The following is a 21,319-nucleotide window of genomic DNA, read 5'->3' on the forward strand; positions in this document are numbered from 1 at the left end:
AAAACTACTACTTGTTCAGCGATCCGAGTTTTGTAACGACAGCGCCTATGTGCATTGTTGCCTTGCTGTGATTTGTATTGGTCAATGAATGCACGCGTGCTCATCCGCCAGCTCACACCCTATCGTTCTTTCTATGCCGCCCCTATAAGCTGAAAAATAGCCTACGCACTTCTTATTTTCGCAGGTGGCATTCGAGGGAACCCCCGGCGTCATGAACTGCTTGGAGGCAGGCGCATCGAAGCAGATGGTGATAAAAATAAATTTGTTTTTTTAAACCTCTGTGTTGATCGCTTTACTTCTCCTAGCTTTATTTTTTAGCATATCGTACCCGAGTAATTGACCTGGCTTTGCTAATGACATTTCTCGGCTGGATGTAAGAGCACCGTTTTGATATAACTGAGCACTGGAAACCTGTAACCCAACGTAACCCAACCAAACACACCCACAGTTCGAAAAACACCAACAGACCACATGCAGACAAGCGAGAGCGGAATGCAATATGCACGCACCAGGTGAGGCTTCTGGGAAGACACACAAATTCACCTCGAATTTGAGGCTCTGGCAATATTATCGACAGTCAACGACCCATTTTGTGGGAACGCCCCTCTTATGCAAAAGTCAGACAACACGGCACTGTAAATTGGCTGGTCAACCAGAAGACCTTGTCGCAGATACTAAGCCCTACTAGTGCAATTTACTATTATTTTTCCCTGAAAGACGCCTAATATCATGAGCAACTGTTAATACGGCTTTTCTGCTCGGCGTAGTGGCCTAGGCGTACAGTCGTGGGGTTTTACGCTAACCGGGTTCAAGCCCCAGTGCTCCTAACCTTTCTCCTAAAAGACTAGCAATTCTTATGGCATAGCTTCACTAACCTAATCGAGCTGAGTTTCGCCGGCGCCTGCAATATGACCTTCATTTGTCCGCAATAATCGCCTTAACCCTGACAACGCATCACGTCAATCGCCGCGCAGATCTCAGCCGCCGCTGCCGCTTGGCGCATTAGTTTTCCGCAGCTGGTTTCGGGCGACGCCGGACCGTCTTCTGTGAGCATTGTGCGGCATCTGGAGGGTTTGAGCCGTCGTTATCAAGCGGCGTCTGACCACCCCTCGGATATCGCCCGGCGAGCTGCTTCACTGGTGAGGGTCCAGAAACAGCAAGCGCGGAACAAGTGCCGGAGACTGAGGAAGAGCGAGCCGTTCGGTTCGTAAAACGCAGGGAGCAGAACAGGCTAAATCGAGCTTTCGCTTTGCGTATTCAGAACCGGCTGAGCTAAGCGGCGGCCGTATTTTCTCTGAAGCATTTTCTCCCACGCGATTTGTACGCATTGTTGCTGAACTTAAAGGTAGCTTCTTTTCGCCTACGTCGGTGGAGCCCAAGAGCACGTTTATAAGTTCAGTGTTTCGTTTATACAACACGAAAAAGATGCGCACGTGGGGTACGTCTAAGTGTACGAGTTTCTTTCATACACGGCCTGGTAAACTTCATCCAGAAAGCCGTCAGTGGGAGGCTGCACAGTGGCACCCAGCCCCTAAGAAGATTGTCGAACACGTCTTCTTCATTGTTTTACTCAAAATAAAATTTTCTTCTCTCTCTCTTTCCCTCTCTGCACTTGCTAATAACAACAACAGCGGCTGCTCCACTTCCGAAAATGTTCGCTGTCATCCGCTAACCACGCCGTGCCCATTGGGTGACGGATATATCAGGATATTATACGGGAACTTTGCGCCAAACGTTCGCACCAAGGTGTGTCGAGTGAGTCATTTCCTTGTGGTACCGAATTTCCTGTGCTCCCCCAGCACCACCTACTGCTTCGCCTATATTACTCCTTCTATTTTTTATTGCAAATGCAATAGAACTCCGAAGTTCCGTCTCAGTGCTAATAGGCTCTGTAAGAAACCTGAGAATGTTGATCCTGTTTCTGCTCATTGCTGGAACGCGTTTTTTTAGGGACGTTTTCCAACGAACCCTTCGAAAAAATATCCCCTCACCCAACGGCATGTATTTCCTTGTAGCTAATCATGGTGGCATTCTGTGCGATGTTTACGTTTCCCTTCTTGTACTTGCCGTCATATGAACCAGCAGAATGGCAGCAAGAAATATTAGCGTGAATGCAAGGCACGTAGTTTTTTCTTTGGCTGAAAATATTTGCAAGCTCACCTGTCGCTCATAAGATTGCGAAGATGATGTTTTGTATATCACGAGTGATGTAATCATGATTAACGTCAGCAAATTCTATCTGCCTGCTAAAAGCAGAGCAGCGGTGTTGATTGACATCAAAAATCAAGTTTAGCTGGCATTTCTTGTTTGTTGTTCTCTAGACAGCAAAAATATCATTTATGTTTTACTACCATTGAACAAAATGGTATAAACGTAAGTAGCTAAGAGGTAGAATAAGGGGTTCTGAAACACGCCCCGAGGTCGAGCCCAAGCAGGGCGAACACTTTACTCAAAACCCGTGATTCCCATTAGTATAGCTCGATTCCATGTGCTGTTTTCGTAAATAAAAGTTATTTGTGTCCTCTAGATTGAATGAAACACGTTCAATAACTGTTTTACATCGTACCGGAATTACCTTGCAGTACCTACTTTTAAAGAAAGAAAGGAAAAAAGTCTCTGTGGAGCAGTTAGCTTCGGTGAAGAGTCTGTATTCAAGGATCCCTTGAGACCTTCTGGCATCTTGGGCTCTCTGCACCCGCCAAAGGTGGTCGGTAGGGTCCGAGCTGGGCAGCGCTCTCTCCAGTGCTCTGTGGAGGGGAAGAAACGGGGGTGAAGGGGGGGTTCTTATTACAGCCCCGCGTGATATGGTGGAGGGTGCCCGGAGTCTCGCGGAATCGCCATTGCTAGGAGTACAGGATTGCGACAGAATGGCGGCGCTACTGTGGTGGGGAAGCCTTGGTTTGGATGCCTCGGAGGTGGCGTTCTTTTTCTTTCGTGTGGTTTTAGAGTGTAGGGGGATATATTGCTCTGTCCAAGTGGCAGTGCAGCGTGATTTCACTGACGGACAAGAGGAAGAGACATGCCGCTGCTTTAATTCGGTATATCGCGTGCCTCAGATATTTGCCTCAGACGTAAGTCACCGTTCAAATTGGGCTGCAGAAGAGCCACGGAAAAAAACGTCGCCACACTTATATATGGGATTTTCTCCGCAAGACGAATTTTTTTTCTCGTAAAGGTACGTGATAAGGCACGTCTAGATGGTTGGATCAATCATTACCCTGATATATTTAAAGTCCACAGCTAACGCCGCATGCAAGGGAAGAACGACGGAAGCGAGACCGGGGCCATGGATTCTCGTTACGGGGCTGTTCCCTTTAATGACACGGGTGGGTATTTCATGATAATGGTCATGGCTGGCGCGTATCCGGCGGGCGATATACCATCCTCACGCACCCGAGATAATCGATAGGTGAACAATAGATCAGCAATGCTAACATTCTTTCGTTCTGTCCATAAGGTCACTCACTGTGAAGAGATCGGTGAATGCTGCCCACTCTTTCGTTTCCAGCGGTGCTTGCGCCATCGTACACACCTGACGACAGCCAAGCGCCGCCAAGATAATGCGGGTGACAACCAGACTATGCGTCCAGCTGCCTGAAAGTAATACAGTCTTTTACCCGTGCACTTATTGTGGTGAAGGTTACGTCGCACAACTCTCAATATGTCGGTAAAACCATGGCAGGAAGTCTAATGGAGTTCTCATACCGGCTTTGTGCTTGTCTTGTTTTTCCTCTCCTGTCGAGATAGCTTTCGGCTGCTTGTAAGTTCAATGTACGGTTCCGATTATTCTTCACCACTTCTTGCTACCTCCTCGCATGCGGCAGATGTGATGCGCAGGGGTTTCCCTGCTTTCCCAATTTCGCTGAGATGGAAAAACTCAGATTCGCGCTTGGGAACAACCTGTAGCAATCCTTCGTCGGTTAGAGCTAGCCGGTTTGTCGTTTCCTCAGACGGAAGCAGCTGAGCCGTCCTTGTCATCGGCATGCGTAGCCTGGAGTTGCGCACATCCTTCTTCCGTCGGAATGCTCGACGCTCTGCCGTAGCAGGCTCCCACTTGCACGTCGTTTAATTTAGTTTGGCCTTCGGCCTTAGATGTTGAAGCCTGGACTTCAAACACGGCTTGTTTCTTTACGAAAAAATCGCAGAGTTTAACGGAAAATTTGTTCTCCGCTGCCCTTTCGTATTCTGGTAGGGATGAAAGCAGGGATGGCTCCGGAGGGTTTGTTTCGCTCCTCGCGTTGACGATGTCGGGAAGGACCACGTGGTTGTGAAACATCGCGATCCACTTCGGGAATACAACTCGCGAAATCGACTTGCCTGAGCCGACGTGGGAGGGGTCGTCTGGATGGGGTAAAGTATCCTTGCCTCTAAATGTCATGCCGGGTGTTCGCAGGTGTTCGAGGTCGGTCGCAGCCGACTGAAGGCGCCACATATATTTCCCTGGTAATTCAAGACGTCATTATAATCGTGTTCAAACTCGTCTCTTTCGAGCCGACACAGATGATGAGGGGGCTTACCGGTGTTCGGTCGCTGCCTTAAGCAGTCTCTTAACGGCCGCGCGAAGAACCTTCCGCGACGAACGCAGAGAGCCCAGGCCGTAACCAGCTCGGTACTCTGGATATTTATTTATTTATTTATTTGTTTATTTATTTATTTATTTATTTATTTTAAAATACCTTACAGGCTCTATTACAGCGACGCACAAGTGGATCTCAAGTGTGGTACCCTGGACGCGACGCTGCGTGTCTGCGTCCTGTTGAAAGTTCTGGTCGGTAATAGGTGAGCTGTAAGGGTCAGCCATGGTGACCTCCGGCTGACGGCGGGCCTAGGCGGTCGATGGCGGTCAACCGCGGTCAAAATCACGATCATAATAGCGACCTTCTTATCTCACGCCGAAGGGGACGTCGGGGGTCTCGTTCGTCATACGCACTCGTGATTACGGGTTTCAAGGCACCAAAATGTAACTGAACAACGGCGGAAGTGGGACCGGGGCCGTGGATGTCCGTTACGGGCATGATCACTTCATTGACACAGGTGGTTTTAGGTGCGGAGCACCTCAGGACCGCACAATTTCCGTCCGCGTCCGTGCGCATAGCATTTACAATCGCAAAAATTCAAACAGGCACCGGCAGGATTCGAGCCTGTGTCTGGTAGACCAACCAGAGTTAGTGTCAGTCGGCTTACCCATTGGGCTACGATTATGAGTTGATACCCGGGAGTCAAACGGCTTACTCCCTCGCCTGAAACGGTGCGGAATACCTTTAGATCTCCCAATGTCCGTCCGCGTCCATCCGTGCGCACACTACCATCACGCGAAAATCAAGCGAAATTCCATTTGAGCCGCGAGTTGCAGTTTCATTTAGGGAATAATCAAGGTGCAACTCACGTTTCAAATTGAATGACGGTCGGGGCGCAAAGCGGATGTCAATGGTTGCGCAACTGAGATGTCATTTCGAGTCCCCGTACTCCGCACCCTCGCCATCACCCACGAAGTGGAGATGCTGATTTTTTGTCACAATACTGATCATCACTCACGCGAATACGGTGGAAGATTTATTACTGCAAGCTTAGAGTGCATCAGAGCAATATGTACTTTAACTAAAAAGATGCTACTTCCTACCCGAATCCAATTACGACTACCCTACATATGTGGCACTGTATTATTTCCAAAAGCACACTCTTGGACGTCTTAAAGTGCAGGGGTACGCTGCCTGAAACGAACACCAGCGACGAACAGGGACACAAAGCACAGGAACAGACGAGCTGAGTCCCAATTAACAACTGTTTTTTTATCAAACGAAGTTAATGTATATATACAAAAACTCACTCAAAGAAATACATCTTAATTATAGAGGCAAGGCGTGACATCGTATCTATTCTGTAAGCATGAAACTTATTTCACGCGTCGAAAGCCTTATTGAAGAGGCGCTCACGCAATCTTCTTCCGCTCCTGACAACATGGCGAATGTTTGAAATAGTCCCGGGTAATGATGTCATTAGAACGGAACAAGATAGTTGTCTCAAAAAATTCAGAGCCCTTCCACCCCGTGAAGAGGGATGGCCAGCAAAGCTGCGGTGCCGAGCCTCAACGTAAGGTTTGACTGTGTCGTAGTCCAAGGATGTACGAAGCAAAACACGTTTGTTTGTAATTTGCGATTGAGCATTGTTCTTGGTTATTAACTAAAATTCCAGTCCTGTCCAGTCACTGCTCCTCGCGCATGCTCAGCACGGCTCTTCACGAGCCACGTGAAACGGCTATCAAGCGGCTCCGACGCAGCGTCGGACTTAGCTACTGCGGAATTGAGGCGCACACCTGGGCACGTGCCGGCGCCAGTGCGCCTGCCGCGGCTGTGACGCAACACAATCCAACACAATCCACTTTAATCCAATCCAATCCAATCCAATCTAATCCAATCCAATCTAAGCCAAGCCAAGCCAATCGAATTGAATTCAATCCAATGCTCCTCGCGCTGGCGCAGAACGGCCCTTCACGGCACACGCGAAACTGCTCAACCTCGGCCAGTGTAGCTTACGCTACAAAACATACAGTAATCGTGGGTAGAAATTTATTATAGCGCGGGTACTGTAATCACGGTGCATGCTCTATGAAGGCCCTAGGACCTTTTATTTTTGCATGATTTTTTCCATGCCCCGGGGGTGGGGGACGCAGTTTTACGATTCTGGGGATTTGAGTGGGCTCCGCAACGTGGCGCTACGCTAGCTAGCGATTACTGCCTACATCGCTCTGGGACCGCAGACGATCTGCTGGATCCTAGCCATTTACAGCTTTGCTGTAAAATCTGGCGAACAACCATTAAATACCACAGCTCTTATCACGACTCTTAACATGCGCTGTTTATCGCAAGTTGCGCACAAGCATTGTGATGTTCCCTCGTTGAGACAGCGGCGTGATTGAACCACGTAAGACCAACCACAAGTAAAAGGTATCTTGTATAGAATTCCCTCTGTGTAGCTGAAAAAAATTGCGGCTGTGGCATATCCCACATAGGAAATCGTTTTTCTTTTAATTTGCGGGCTTTCAGAATCCCTTTAGTTTCAACAAAGAAGGAAACACCATTGGAATATTTTTAGTGCCCACTTTTTTAGCCGGTGCGTAGCCTTATGAATATAGTGCGCGACAACTGGCCAATTCACAGGTCTTTCTGAAGTCTGTTCTCGTCTTTTTTAAACTTTTTCAGCACTTTGTCTGCAAACGAGACAACACGATGTGCCGGGCTAACCACCGTTTCCTCCACCCAAAGCCTTGTGCATTGGCGATCTAAGCTGTTACAATTCCGCTGTTTATCAGTTTGGTTTGCGACGAATCTGTCCCTCTGGCAGCTCACCTCTGCACTTTGAAACAGCGACTATCCTACTTCCAAGCTCTGCTGCACTCTTGAATTCGGCCGAGAAACTACGTAGTTCAAAATAAATCACGCAGGTTCCAGATGTTCTAAAAAGAACACAAGGTTAGTACAAGTAAAGTGACGGACACAGGGGTTTATAAATAACAAATAGTTCTTTTTTGCCGGCGTCCGCTTTGATGGAAGGAGCCGTCAGAAAGTCCATGATGTTAAGGGGGCACTCGGATGCAGCCTGCGAAGATGGGACCATGCGTTAGTTGTGTTCAGTACTGCACGCACGGCATGAAAGCAATAATAAGACACGCGCTGGCAGCTGCGCACTCGTGCATCTGTTTACCGATGCAATCACACCAACAGCGTCGATAAGCGCTGTCGTGCGGAAGCTCCGATCCCTCACCAAGTAGTAGTGTGATCGCTCTTCTTTTGTAGCGGAAGCTACACTATGCTACCTCGGACAGTCCTCGCGGTGTCACCAGTTTTGACCTTGAGACCTAGAGGTCAAACCACACCCCCTTCCGCAAGGGCCCGGCACGAAGCAGCTGCCCGATGGCGGGGAGAGATAGGTCGCAGGGGAGAGATAGGCGAGCAGGGAACGGAGACCATCGCGGGACTCGTGTCGCCACTGAGCAGCATAAGGTGAGGAGGCCGCCGCCGCAGCGATAACCGCGAGCCACGAAGGAACACCAGTATGCCACGAGCGGCGACGCAGAGCCGTGTGATGTGGAAGCAGACGAGCATCCAGCTGTGGTCGCTCGTAAAGCGGAAGGGAAGCTTTCGCTATCAATTAGGGTTAAACAAAGCTAAACCGCAGCAATTTTCTAATTAAGCAATCTGTATGGGGAGTGCAGAGAAAAGCGTAAAAAAGGTTATTTATGACAGAAGCGGCAGCACAGTAATCATCATCATTAATGCAATGGACAATTGTCACTGTTTTTGTACAGGCGAACGTTAACCACTGATCTCTTGGATTTCCCAGTCATAAAGCTAGGCGCAATATTTGAGGACTAGTCCCCGCAGTAGCTTGTCCCTTAGGAATATACAGAACATTTGACAGGCGTTTATTGAATCGAAAAGAGTGGCATGTACTCGGAGCGGCCGCGCGTCGATTTACCGGAGGATTTGATAAACCTTCTTTTTCGACTTCGCGAACGACTGTGTCCACTTCTGCATTATTCCTGACGTCCCGCAATAGTCGTACACCGGAAGGGAGCTCCCGCCTTAGCTGTGAAACGTGGTCGTAATTGCTGTGGGAACAGGCGGTAAGGCTTTGGCACTGACGCATAGCAAGATTGCGAATACAAGGTACCAGGTTTCTTTCCTAACGTTCTGGCCGGCTTCATAGAAGGAGAGCGATTACCAAGATTGGTTCATTTTGGGTCTGTATGCGCCGAAGTTACACTTGGGTCTCTGAAGCACGCCGCAGTGGAGGGGTCCGGATAAATTTTGTCCCGCTGGGGATCTTTAATGTGCGCCGAAATGTCTAACAAACGGCGTTTGCCTTTTGGCCGCCATCAAAAAAGTGGCGGGTGTGTTAAGGAATCGAAGCCGCGTCATTTGACTCCGCAGCGCAACGCCTTAGCCCCTGATTCACCGCGAGTGGTGACGACTGAGACTCTGTGAGGCGAGGCAGCGGCGGAGAGTGGCGGTGGGAGTCCCACCCTAAGCAACACTTGTGCTGTAACGTCATTATTCTACCTGGCGGAGAGAGGTCATCGTTAAGGTCACGCGAAAAAATTGCATACGTAACGGACGTTATCAGAGGGCCATGAATTTGTGCTGGTCACTCCAAGTTCGTATAGGAATAACAACAGAGGTAGCACAGCCAATGTCAACATGAAAAACTCATTCTTGGTCGTTACAAATGCCTGAGCTTGCATTCATCCTCTTAGAGAACATAATGCTCGGCTATGTATAGTCAATTGCGTAGCGCAAGAGTTGCGCGTCTGAGTGACAAGTATCGCGGTTTACACCTTACCACAGAAAAGCCCGCTTTCAGTGCCGCGCACACGACCCCATTTCCAGGCAGTTCTGCTCAACTGAGCGGCGGCAATCGCGGAGGCGGCGGCGGCCGCTCAGCTGATAAGCAGCCGATATCCCCTCCGCCGCGCTGCCCTGCTGCTGCTATCACACGCATGCGCTGGCTCCCGCCGCTACTGCCTCTGGCACGGTCGCCCGGCGGCGGCTCGTGCATGCCTCCCGGGCGGCTTTTCCGCACGTCTTGAGAACTCCAGATGTCGAATACACCGCAACTCTGCTTCCCTAGGGGATCTGTATAAGGGAATACTAACTCTGCCTAGAGGTCCTGTATATCCCCCAGGGGAGCTATATAAAACTCTGCCGAACGAGCTTCGCCACCTGACGTCGCGTCCCAGTGCCTCGTCACCTTCCCTAAAGCGCGCCTTGAATTGGGATCCCGGATCTTCACGTCTACCACGTCTAACGTCGTGAACACGTTCAGTTCGACGAACTAACGAGTATTACGTTGCCCGGCGCGTCGTAACTATCAACCTGATTGTTTCCTAACCTGGCCCCTAAAATAGGACTCTAGACCGAATGTCAGGATTCCAGGTTACCAGTTATAAAATAATACTCATGGTATGATAAGTGGCTGTATCTGTATTACCAGTTGGCGTTAGGATAGCCGTAAAAAGCATTTTGTAGCGAGAGCTACAATGCCCGTATTCTCGCCGTTTCATTGTGGCCGATGGCCGCATCGCCAGCTGAGCGGTTCGCTACTCACCGTGCCATCCGACATGACGTCGTTGGAGGAGCCGATGAAACCGCGTTGCAACAACAGCAACAGAGGAGCCGGCGTTGCATCGTATATATAGGAGGGGCGGCTCGATTAGATTCGTCGTCAGATATGGAAAGTGAGTCGGAGAGACTGAAAGAAGCCAGGCTTCATCGTCGGAACGAAACCAAGAGGAGGCAGCGAGCCGAAGAGACGGAGGAAGAAAGAGCCGCACGCCTCGAGACGCGTGGTTAGTACGAAGCGGCCAAACGAGTGGATTCAGATGAGGATGGTTCGTCGTCTGGTTCGGCATTGCCGCGGATCAATGACGCAATTTAACGGAGAGGAGGCAACAAGCTGCGGGGACAGAATAAGAACGTTGATGGTACCTCTCGCTGCGCACACCCAGACATAACTCAGTTAAGCGACAACCAATCTTTTTAAACCTAACCTGGCGCATAGCCGATAGTTCCTGAAGTTAGTCGAGCCAATTCACGCATATCCACCAAATAGCCCATACTTGGAGTGAGCTATCGGGCAACGTTTTATATTTATAAGCTTGGCCATCGGCTAACGTATTTTTTTTTTATTGCCGAATGAGCGAGCCTCGGTCACTCAACCATGACTTTTCCTGATACTTCTGCCATTTTTCCAAATTGCTAGCTTTTGAAGTGCTTCGGTGACGTGATTCGTTAAAACATTGGGTTGACCCCTGGTTGAAAGAGGCAGCGTATGCATATGGCCATAGGGAGTGCTCCACGGAAGGGGGGTGCAGGAGGTAGGTGCGGGCGGTATTTTTTTGCTGCTGCAGAGAGCGCGGCAAATTTGGCAGTCTTTAGCATCGGGTGCCTTGCCAATCGGGCAAAACCCACTACCGAAATCCCGGGTGCATAGTTAGCTAGTTAAGCTTGCTATCCCGCCTTACGGAATGTGAGAAAAACAGTCGCTAGCATAGCTTCGCCTCTGAAGCGGGCGATGGGTCTGGCATTGAAAAAACACTGGAGGCGATGCATCGGGGAATGCTAGGCAATAGCTAAGCATCGAATGAGCAAATAAGTTATTCTGAGCTCAACAACTAGGCGGATCCACCAGAAGAAATGTGTGCTCGTATTCTGAATAAGGCGTCTGTACTCTGAATTGTTACCAGAATTGCAACCTACCCACAAAGTTACGCCTGCCCTATTTGACGTACTGGTCATCGCTATGTAAACATGAATGCATGCTGCACTGGGATGTCCTCCCGCTTTTGGCGAAGCCACAAGACTGTCAATTTTTTCGGCTTCGCATTCGAAAAAGTGTGTATTATCGGCGTTATAAATCTTGTAGTGGGGTGCACCGTAAAAAAACTGCTGTTTTAGATACCTCACTGGAAGCGACTTCTAAAGGGAGCTCCTGTAAGCCTAACCTCTACAGCTGGCGTAGAAGCGCTTTTTCCGGTTGGGCTGGTGGCGCTCTGAGATCCAGCGCTTCCAGAAGGCAGCCGGACCGCGGTGGGCGACGATGAAAGCTCAGCAGGCGAAGCACCGGCTGAAGGCTCTTGAGGGGCGCCACCGAAACCACCAGCGCCTCCCCAGGTAGCTGGCCGCACCCTGAGTACGTCGACCAGCAGCCGAAAACTGTCCCTCTCCTCGGCGATGGCGTTGTGCAGGCGGGCGTTCTCCCTCTCGGGCAATGCAGTGCGGCACAGCATCACCTGTTGGAGTGGGAAACGGCAGGGGAAGCTCAGCTCCCTGTCCTCTGTTGCAGAAATGTCTACCACCTGCAGTTAATCACGTAATCGCACCTATATGCTCAAAAATCAATTAAGTGTAGAGGGAGTCGAACGTAGGAAATTATAGCGATAGCGAAAGCGGCCATATTGTACTAAGGGAACCTCATTCGTCATGGAGGGGAATTCCTTTGAGGATTCCTCCACTTCGTATACGAAGTCGATTTGTTGCTGCAAGTGTGAACTCGTTTTAATCCTATGCCAGACGGCGAACTTAGAATAAAAAATATAGCTCATACACTACTGTGACGATGGAAGACGAGTGAAGATGTATTCGTCGATAACTTCATTCAGGTATTCCATTCTGTCGTTAACAGAATAGAATTCTTGGTCGGATAATATTGCAACTCTAATTGAGTCTTCATTCTTTTTTAAAGCTCTAAGTGTTCTTAGTAACTTCAATTGATTAGTGCAGTTGTGCAGAGATGTTGCTGACGTTATTTATTTCATTGTTATGCGTGTGTTTTCTTTCGTATGCATTTTGTTACCCAGGGCATATTCGATTGCTGTAAAGGTACCTACTGTTGTGCATACAGTCTATATGCAGTAGAAGCACGTTGATGCGTTAAGAAAACGGAAGACACTTTTTGGGAAAACGTAATTGTCCGCATCAGTAAAAAATAATTGGCCACAATCGACGCTGTCAACGTGATTGGAAAGAAAAGCTAGAAACAACACCCTCAACAATTGCTCATGCGATGTCGCTTCAATTCACACACGTGGCTCTAAAAAGAGCGAAACCGGAGATTCTGCAAGCTGTTACCTGGAATTCGCGGGGGCGGCGTCCCTAACGCAGCAGCAGCGTCGGACACGGCCGTGAAGCGGCGTACGCCGCTGCTGTAGCCCCGCCGTGCGTCGGTAGAAAGAAAACGGAGAGGAGTGTCTTTCTAAGGGTGACACAGCAAAATATTGCCATCCTGATGTACTAGCTCAGGGCTACACAACCCTGCGACACAATCGCAGACACCGAAACAATTGGAATGTGAGCTTAGTGATTCTCATTTATGCCGAATAAAACTAACGAGGAAAGTAAGTTTGAGAATTGGTAGAAAGCGGAGGGAACTTTTAAAGTTTCTATTTATACGAACCAGTTGCTCCTTTCGCCTTTTGTTATACTCTTAATACACAACCGAATCTCTATTCACCAATTTAGAAAACGGAGTCCCATTCGTCACAAGCAGTGCGCAAAAGGTAGCGTTTCTCTAGCGGCCAGATGTCTGTATGTGGTCTCTACATTTTATTTTCCCGCCCTGCAAACCGAAGCTTCACGTATCTTTGCCGTACGGCCATATAATTCCGTCGGGTCCGGGTTGCCCTAGAGGTGCTGTCGAACAAGTTAATCAAGGCGTGCGATGGAAGCGCGCAATGAACGCCACGCTCAGCCAAAACAGGCCCAAAACAACCGTCGCTAAAGCAGACGAAAAAGTCGTACCACCGGCGCGCCCGCCGGCGCAGGCACCTCCGCGCTGAGAACCCTGGGTAAATTCGCGGCGCAATCTACAGTGTGCTCCGCGAGTGAAACACTCCGCCTCTCCACGTCCCCCGCCAGGCCTCGGCCGCGTTGGGAGTTTATTGTCCCGCACGCCTCGAAAGAACCGTTGGATGGTAGAGGTAAAAAGCTTTGCTTCAAAAGCAGTCGAGAGATAAACATGAACACTTAATGGCCTTTTCACCTGTACATGTCGGTCAACGTCTGCTAGCGCATGCTGCGGCCGTTTTAGAGCAGGGGCTCCTTTTCTAAATATCGCAGACTTTTTTCCGCACTGTGATTGCCCTCCGCACCGCTATTAAGTCGCCTACGGTCTGGGTATATGTGGCCTCCGGAGACGCCACCTCTTCGTTTCCGTCGTCGCCCCCATCTTTCTAGGAGGCTACGTCGCTCCTTCAGGCGTAATTCCGCAAGGATTTCTTCCAAGGTTAGCGCCTGGCACGTTAGGACGTCGTTTTACGGGCGACATTGGCTGAAGGAAGCCACGTTACCAAGTGAGTCCGCCAAGCCCAGCACACCGTGAAAGCCGCCGCGGTGACGCAGACGGCCCGACCACCGCTCCGCGCCTGCTCATTGCGCCGCGCGCGCTAGACTCGGTCCGCACGCACGTCAGCACGTTTTCTTTTAACCGTAAAACGTATCATCCGGTCGTAGATGGAAAGAAATTCAAATATTTTGAACGAACTTACTGGGAAATCGTACTATCCAGGAACGTATTAATGCAGCGAAAAAACACCGTACGGGGCATATTTAGTGTTCACAATTTCAGAGTGTAGTAACCGGGAAATCGTACCTACCGGGAACGTATTAATGGGGTTCTACTGCACGTGCCTGTTCTTTCGTAACTCTTCAGTTTTGCTTTCCCTGCATTTAAAGATTATGAGCTCTACATAATGATGCCTGGAAATGTTGAGTGTGTTGTGCACTGCAGTTCACTTGCGCAAAAAAGACGAAGACCGAAAACCCAAGAAGACTGAGGAGTGAACGTGCTGAGGACTCGGGCGCTACGTCTCGGGCTGTCTTTTTTCAGGCTATCTTATTTGCGCACATTAAGTACCGTACGGGATACCAACTCGAGAAAAAATTCAGCCTATAATGGGCCGTTTTGATATCCTCAAAATCACCCCAATTTTAATGCCCACTCGGGTGGTTAAGGTACGAAAATAAATATGACGTTATCTACGATGTTAAGAGTCCTATTAACACGGGGTTCTCATATTTGCTTCTGAATAGGTTTGATAAATGAAAAGTTGCAGCGATGTTTGTAACCCTCTTGGTAAACAGCCACGTAATAAACTAGACGCGAATTCTGTAACGCTGGCAGCCTTACTGTGAGTTAACCAATCATAAAAAGTAAGTCACACGGTGAGTAATTGTAAAGTCATCGTAGCAGCCAGTTATTATAAAATTATTGTGGGAAAGTTTCGCTAAAACAACAGTTTCTGCCGTTTTCTCTCTACCCACCCCTCACATGAATGTCCATGTAGTGACAAGCGGGGAAGGAGTTTTGATGTAACGATGGTTGCAGCCGTTTTCGTCCGAGCATTCGTATAATGTGTGATCTGGCGGAATGCCTTTGTGCTCCCAAGTGTCGAACCAAGCATCGAGCAAGTCACCACCTCCGCGCCTACCCCCAGTAGTCCTGCCGCTTCGCAATACATTCAGACGGGGGCTACAAACGCTATCCGACTAGAGCCCTCGACCACCGTACAGATTTCAGGCTGAAGGTTACCATGCTAAATTATCCAACATAAAATGGGAGCGATGTGGTGTTCGGCAAGCACCATAGTTTCGTAAGAGCGATAGTGAGCATGCGCGCCAGACGAATAAAAGGCGCCGTGCACATCCGGCCCACTCGGTCTTCGCTCGACCAGCCATATTCCGACGAACATTGGTAATAAACGTCGATCACCCCTGGAAACTTTCCCGCTCCTATTAACTGACCACTTAACAATAATCTATACTGTGCAACTTAGATAAATGGTGCTCTTGTTACCAGAAGAAGTTACACCATGCATTCATATATGAAGCTATCTCCATTGAGTAAGCAGTGTGTGCCCTTGAACAGGGTTAGATGTCTAAACTGGTGAAAGCTTATACGGCAACCACAGCGGCGATTGCATCCTTGTCTAAAGAGTGGCTGGGGAAATGTTCCATTCACATAAGCGTAAAACGTATTAAACCACCGTATTAAAGGTGAACGCGGAAAAGGGGGTACCCTCAAATACCAGGAGGTGCGAGCCAACGTATGCACGTATGAACGTAAAACAATAATTCATAAAAAATGCTACGACGGCGAACAAAGGTGTTAAGGGGTCAGGTGATCCTAATACCCACAACTACGACAAGCTTTAACACCAAACAACATGTGATGACCTTCGCCTGCATATGGTGTTGCCCGGACAGTCGTTGACATATGGTCGCTTTGGGGACAAGTGGCTCTTTTACCCGCCGCAGTGGCCCAATGACTGAGGCGTTGTGCTCCTAAGCACGAGGAGGCGGTTTCAATTCCCAGCTCCGACGGCCGCTTTTCTGATGCAGGCGAAAAGCAAAAACATCGTTTGTTTGAGATTTCGGCGCACATTAAAGATTGCCAGGTGGTCGAAATTAATCCGGAGCCGTCCACTACGGCTGGCCTCATCGCCTGCGTTGCGTCGGCACGTTAAACCCTACAATCTATTAAACGATCAAGAAGGGGCTCTTTTGAAAAAGCCATTGTCACGAAATTGCCACAGTGGAGGGAAGAACGAGAAAAAAAGGAGAAAGAAGACGCTATGTTCTATAATGACGAGTAAAACTGTTTTTAAAGTTGCGCGTCACAACACGCTATAAACACAGCGCTTTCAAAGGGCAAATAAAATCAATACTTGGGCTGAAGGGAACGCAAATAGACAAAGACACAATTCTTTGCCCAGAACCGAGAAACCTGTTATTTATGGCTACTTATGAATAATGTAAGATGCGATAACCCGACAATCACGATCAGCCACTTTGATTCCTGCGCATCAAAAGAAAGAGAACTCTTGCTTTAGCCGTGCATCCGCCCCACATTCCGCACAACTACGCTTACGTCACTGATTATTTTAACAGCAGAACTGTGTAAGTTTTAAGTTCCGCAGTAAGGAATTACCAGAAAAAAATACGAAGAAAGAAACTGGCCGCGTATCTGCACCTTTCGTTGCAAATGTCGTCCAAAGACGATAGTCTTTATCTACTTTTACCATGTAAATGTCTCCCTTCGCTTTTCCGCTCACCTCTCATGTTGTTCCTCTTGAGCCGCGCTCCTCCCAAGCATAAGACGCCAAACGTTTGCTTAAATCATTTTAAATTTCCCGCGTTCCACTGCTCCAAACCGGGTGTCTCGATACCAACGCTGCCGTACGGCGAAGACGGGCGTGAATCGAGGCGCCCTACTTCAACGTTTATCGAACCGCGTTTCCCTACTCCACTTGCCTTGCAAGCAGAACGTGGAACCTATCTAGTGGAACCTTTCGTAACTGTTGCCGGTTGATTTCTTAAAATGGTGCCAGAAGCTATAGTGGCGCGGGCGACAGCAGGTGACGGCGGAGTGAATTTTTTTTCTGCAGTTGATGAAGTATTTAATTTCGCAAAAGTCAAGCATGTTTGATTTTTTATAAAAGAACACTGCAAATATCACTTCTGTATTGATTTGTTGTCTCATATTTGCGTAATGTCTTGTTCTTCTTCAACAATGTTGACAAATATGAACATTACACCGGACATAGACGGATATATTTAGCTGTGACTATATGAGACTATTGCGCAGGCATTGTTTTGCTTTGGCCGGGTGGCTTAATCGAGTCAGACCGACAGACCGACAGACAGACAGGCAGACAAATATTTCTGGGTTTAAGTAGCCCAAGAAAGACTATCGTCTTTGAAAATATCGAGTGCACGTGAGCGCACACCTCTTGAAAAGTGCCCGGCGTCGGCCAGCTCAACGTTCGAGAAGATTCTGCCTAAAGTCAATAGATAAGGTTACAGAGTATCGGCTCTCTTTACTCCTCTTGTTCAGTGCGGCCGCCGTGATAATTGGTCAGCTCCAATACCGTGACACTTGTTTACACTGCGACGGTTCATGGGCGCTGCCATTTTGTTTCTTGTGAATTTTCGGTCGGTAAGCTGTGGTAGACTTTGCTTCTCCTCCCTGCTCTGCGGCTGCGCTTTTGGCGTCGTTGTGAGCACGAATCAAAGATAACGCGTGTAGCAGCATTTCAGCAGCTTAAGTGCGCCCAAAGATGCTGTTTTGCTACATCTTCGGCATTGTTGTTAACGAACGACCCGGTAGAAGTTAGCGGCCAGGCCGTAGAAGCGGAAGTCTCGTAACACTGATAAACAACAAAATGGCCGCCGCTGCTGAGTTGCGTACCTGAGTGCCGCTACTCTTATACCTTATCTATTGAAATTAAAAATTCTGCCTACGTTCAGGGGGTGATATTTGGCGTGCTCTTCTCCGCGCCAGTTCCCATGTGTTCGCGCATGAAGTGGGGAGCACAAACGCCCAGTTCGCGAAGCCGGTTGCCGCAGGTTCGAGCGCGTGCTAACGCGGCCCACTTCGGCAGAGGTGTGAAAGGCTGAGGACAAAACGATCCGAGATGCACTCACGGAGAACTATCAGTGGCAAGTTCAGATATCCATGTGTGTTGCAACAGCCGGGTCTCCTACGAAGGGAGAGGGGCCGCCAGCTTGGCTGTTTCTCCAGCCTTTAACCACTACCTGGTGTGCTAATTTTCTTAAAAGGGTTCTCAAAAAATTAGAATTCTGCCGACAGATGGGATTACTGTTATGGCCATTTCTAAGCAGCTCTTGCTTTCCCCGTAGACACGAAGGTTGGTAACGCTCCGCAGAGATTCCTATAATAGGGCGGGGGAAAAGGGGAGGTGGGGTGGGCGGGACGGGGGGTTCGATCTTGTTTCAATCTTTATACCTCAGAATCAAGCGTTTCCGCTTTATTGCCATTAGTTAATTGCCATGTCCCGGGTTGCAATTTTTCGCCCAGGGCAAATTATTCGTCAACGGCAAGCTTCCGAGAAAGCTATATAGCAGCACGGCTGCATTTCAGGTGGATGTGGACTTGCCCTTCTCGGTGCTTTCGGTACGGTAAAATGGTTTCAGGCAATTGGCTCACCTGGTTGCCCCGGTGGGCGGAGGCGGTGCATCGGTCCATCGAGTCCAGGCGGCGGCCTTCAGAATCCCCACGGTCCCTCGCGTCGGTGCCGCCGCCGAGCATTGGAAAGCCGGCGCCGCCAGAGCGGTTGGCCCCGGCAGACGTCGTGCCGAATTCGTGAGCAACGGGTTGGCCGGGCTCCAGGCTGTCGACTCGCAGACCGGCCGAGATGAGCTGCGGACGCGATTGACTGCGAACCGTTTAACGTGAAAATGAGTCATTCCGTACGCACTTGGTCTATTTCGACGAAACTTCAGAAGAATAATATCGCCGATATAAAATTTTGCAAGAAATTATCGCTGATGTGGTGCTAGCAACTACTATAGTAGTTAAAGGGGCCCTGAAAGGTATTTTGTAGCGTAAGCTGCACTGCTCGAAGTTGAGCAGTTTCGCGTGGACCTTGAAGGGCCGCGCTGTGCAAGCGGGAGTATCATTGGATTGGATTGGATTGGATCAAATTCGATTGAATTGGAAACTCAATCCAATTGGAGTACGGGTGCGTAGAGAACTGGATCGACACCTTCGCTGGTTTGGGCATTCCAGAGGAGTGACGTCATAGCCGCGGCGGACGCACTGGCGCCGGCGCGTGCCCAGCTGTGCACCTCCGATGCGCAGTAGCCAAATCTGACGCTGCACCGGAGCCGCTTGATGGCTGTTTCCCGTGGCTCCTGGAGAGCAATGCTGCGCATGCGCGAGGGGCAGTGGCTGGACCAGGCTGGATTGGATTTTAAATCGTTTCAGCATCAGTAAGCATGATAATCAGCTGATACTTGACAACCAGGAAACCTAAGAATAACCAGCTGAACCTTAACACAGGCTACGTATATCCTGGCATAGCCGAGCTAAGCCACTGCTAATTTTTTTCCGATGCATGGGTGTTCCCCTATGTAAGGTAAATCAATGTTCTAGTACACCGTTTTCAAGACTTTTGTTAAAAGGATGAGTACTAGTGGCGTTATTGCAAATCAAAAAATCGCATTTTCGCCAGCTCCGCGATTCTCCCTCGTTTCGTCTATTTCCTTGCACGCACCGCGCGAGCCTGACTGCCCATGATGCCTCGCTTCACGGTGACGTCTGCAAGAACATCCGGTTGCGGGCGTCGTCTGCTACTGGAATATTCTGCGCCGCTACATCGCTCTCGGACGGGGTCGTCTGACTCTGCGTTTGGTTTGGGCCATTTTTTATCATTTTGCTTATGAATCTTGCACACCGCTCACGGCTGGAAAAGCTGATATAAGGAATGGGGCGGAACGTTTACGCTTCCACACCACGCCGAAATATCACGCGAAAATAGAACGACTTTGTCACCGCTCGTTCGCGGCGACATTTCTCGGTATATATCACAGTCTAAAATATGTGAGCGAATGAATAAAGGATAGCGTCAGGATTTGCTAGAGTGAGCACATACATGCGTACTGAACCGATGTTGGATTATATATTGCTTACTTCGCCGTTCGTTCGCGCCAATGTCGAGCCTAATAGTGTTGTGGTGACGCCATGCACGAGCGTACACGGGCAGTTGTAGTATTCCAATTCGTTATTGATTTGTTTCAGTACGTGGTTTTACCGCGCCGACGCTACAGAGCAGATGAGGCGCGCCGTTGTGGGTGGGCTCCGGATAACTTTGACCACCTGGGAATCTTTAACATGCACCGAAATTTTGAGGACACGGGTGTCTTTGCTCTTCGCCTCCATGAGAAAGGCGGCCGCAGCGGTCGGGAATAAAACCCGCGACATTGGGTTCAGCAGCACAACGCCTTAGCCACTGCGCCACCGCGGCGGGTCACCCGTTACTCCGATCGGTTCTAAGCATCCATAACTGTGGCAAAAATGCAGCCGAGGGGTTCCAGGCACGGCGCAGGGATTTTTTGTAACTTAAGGTACACTGGCCGAGGTTGAGCAGTTTCGCGTGGACCTTGAAGGGCCGTGCTGCGCAAGCGCGAGGAGCATTGATTTGGGTTTGATTGGATTGGATTGGAAATTCAATCCAGTTGGAGCACGGGTGTGTAGAGAATTGGGTCTGCACAGTCGCCGGTCTTCGCACACCAGAGGTCTGACGTCATAGCCACGGCAGACGCACGGGCGCCGGTGCGTGCCCAGCTGTGTGCCTCCGTTGCGCACTAGCCAAGTCGGACGCTGCGCCGGAGCCGCTTGATAGTCCATTCGTGTGGCTCCAGTAGAGCCGTGCTGCGCATGCGTGACGGGAAGTGACTGGACTGAGCTGAAGGGGATTGGATTGGATTGCATTGGATTGGATTGTAAATCGTTTTAGCAGCAGCAAGCATGATAATAGCTGATTATAGACAACCACGAAACCTAAGAATAACCAATTGAACCTTAGCTCACGCTACATATATCTAGGCATAGCCGAGCTAAGCCAGTACTAATTTTTGAGAGGGCGTCGTGGATTCCATTTCCTCTTCCCCATCTTAATTTCCGGGAAACGTCTACGCACCCTGCGTTCATCAACTATAGACAAGTACACCGTAACCGGTATTGCGAGACAAGCATGCGAGAGAGGAGAGGCGACACATCGCAGTGGGACATGCAGCCTCGCTTCCGAAATATCAACTGCGCGTGTCCGTGCGTTTTGCATGGCCCCTGCCAGGTGACGGCACCAGTATCTTCGGCCGTGCGCTCCGCGGTTGGTATTTGAATTGTGACTGTACATGCGCCGGAATGGCGGAGTCCAAAAACACGCAGGAAAGGGTGGGGACGCCGCAACAAACTTTGCAAAGAAAGTTTGGGGTTTCCGCCGCAAGGAAAACTATATTTGGCA

At 49.5% G+C, this 21,319-nt stretch overlaps 1 protein-coding gene across 1 annotated transcript; it reads right to left on the reverse strand.

Moving 5' to 3' along the window:
- Positions 1 to 1,444: 1,444 nt before the first annotated feature.
- Positions 1,445 to 18,865, reverse strand: LOC144172958 (uncharacterized). The gene is made up of 3 exons (XM_077701552.1): positions 18,502 to 18,865; positions 11,501 to 11,788; positions 1,445 to 1,510 (listed from the first exon to the last, which is right to left on the reverse strand). The coding sequence occupies exons 1-3, from the start codon at positions 18,601 to 18,603 to the stop codon at positions 1,445 to 1,447; spliced, it is 456 nt and encodes a 151-aa protein (XP_077557678.1). The 5' UTR covers positions 18,604 to 18,865.
- Positions 18,866 to 21,319: the final 2,454 nt, after the last annotated feature.

The sequence above is a fragment of the Haemaphysalis longicornis genome, unplaced genomic scaffold (assembly GCF_048455015.1).
Source record: "Haemaphysalis longicornis isolate Haplotype H1 unplaced genomic scaffold, Haemaphysalis longicornis Haplotype H1 scaffold_28, whole genome shotgun sequence".
Lineage (NCBI taxonomy): Eukaryota > Metazoa > Arthropoda > Arachnida > Ixodida > Ixodidae > Haemaphysalis > Haemaphysalis longicornis.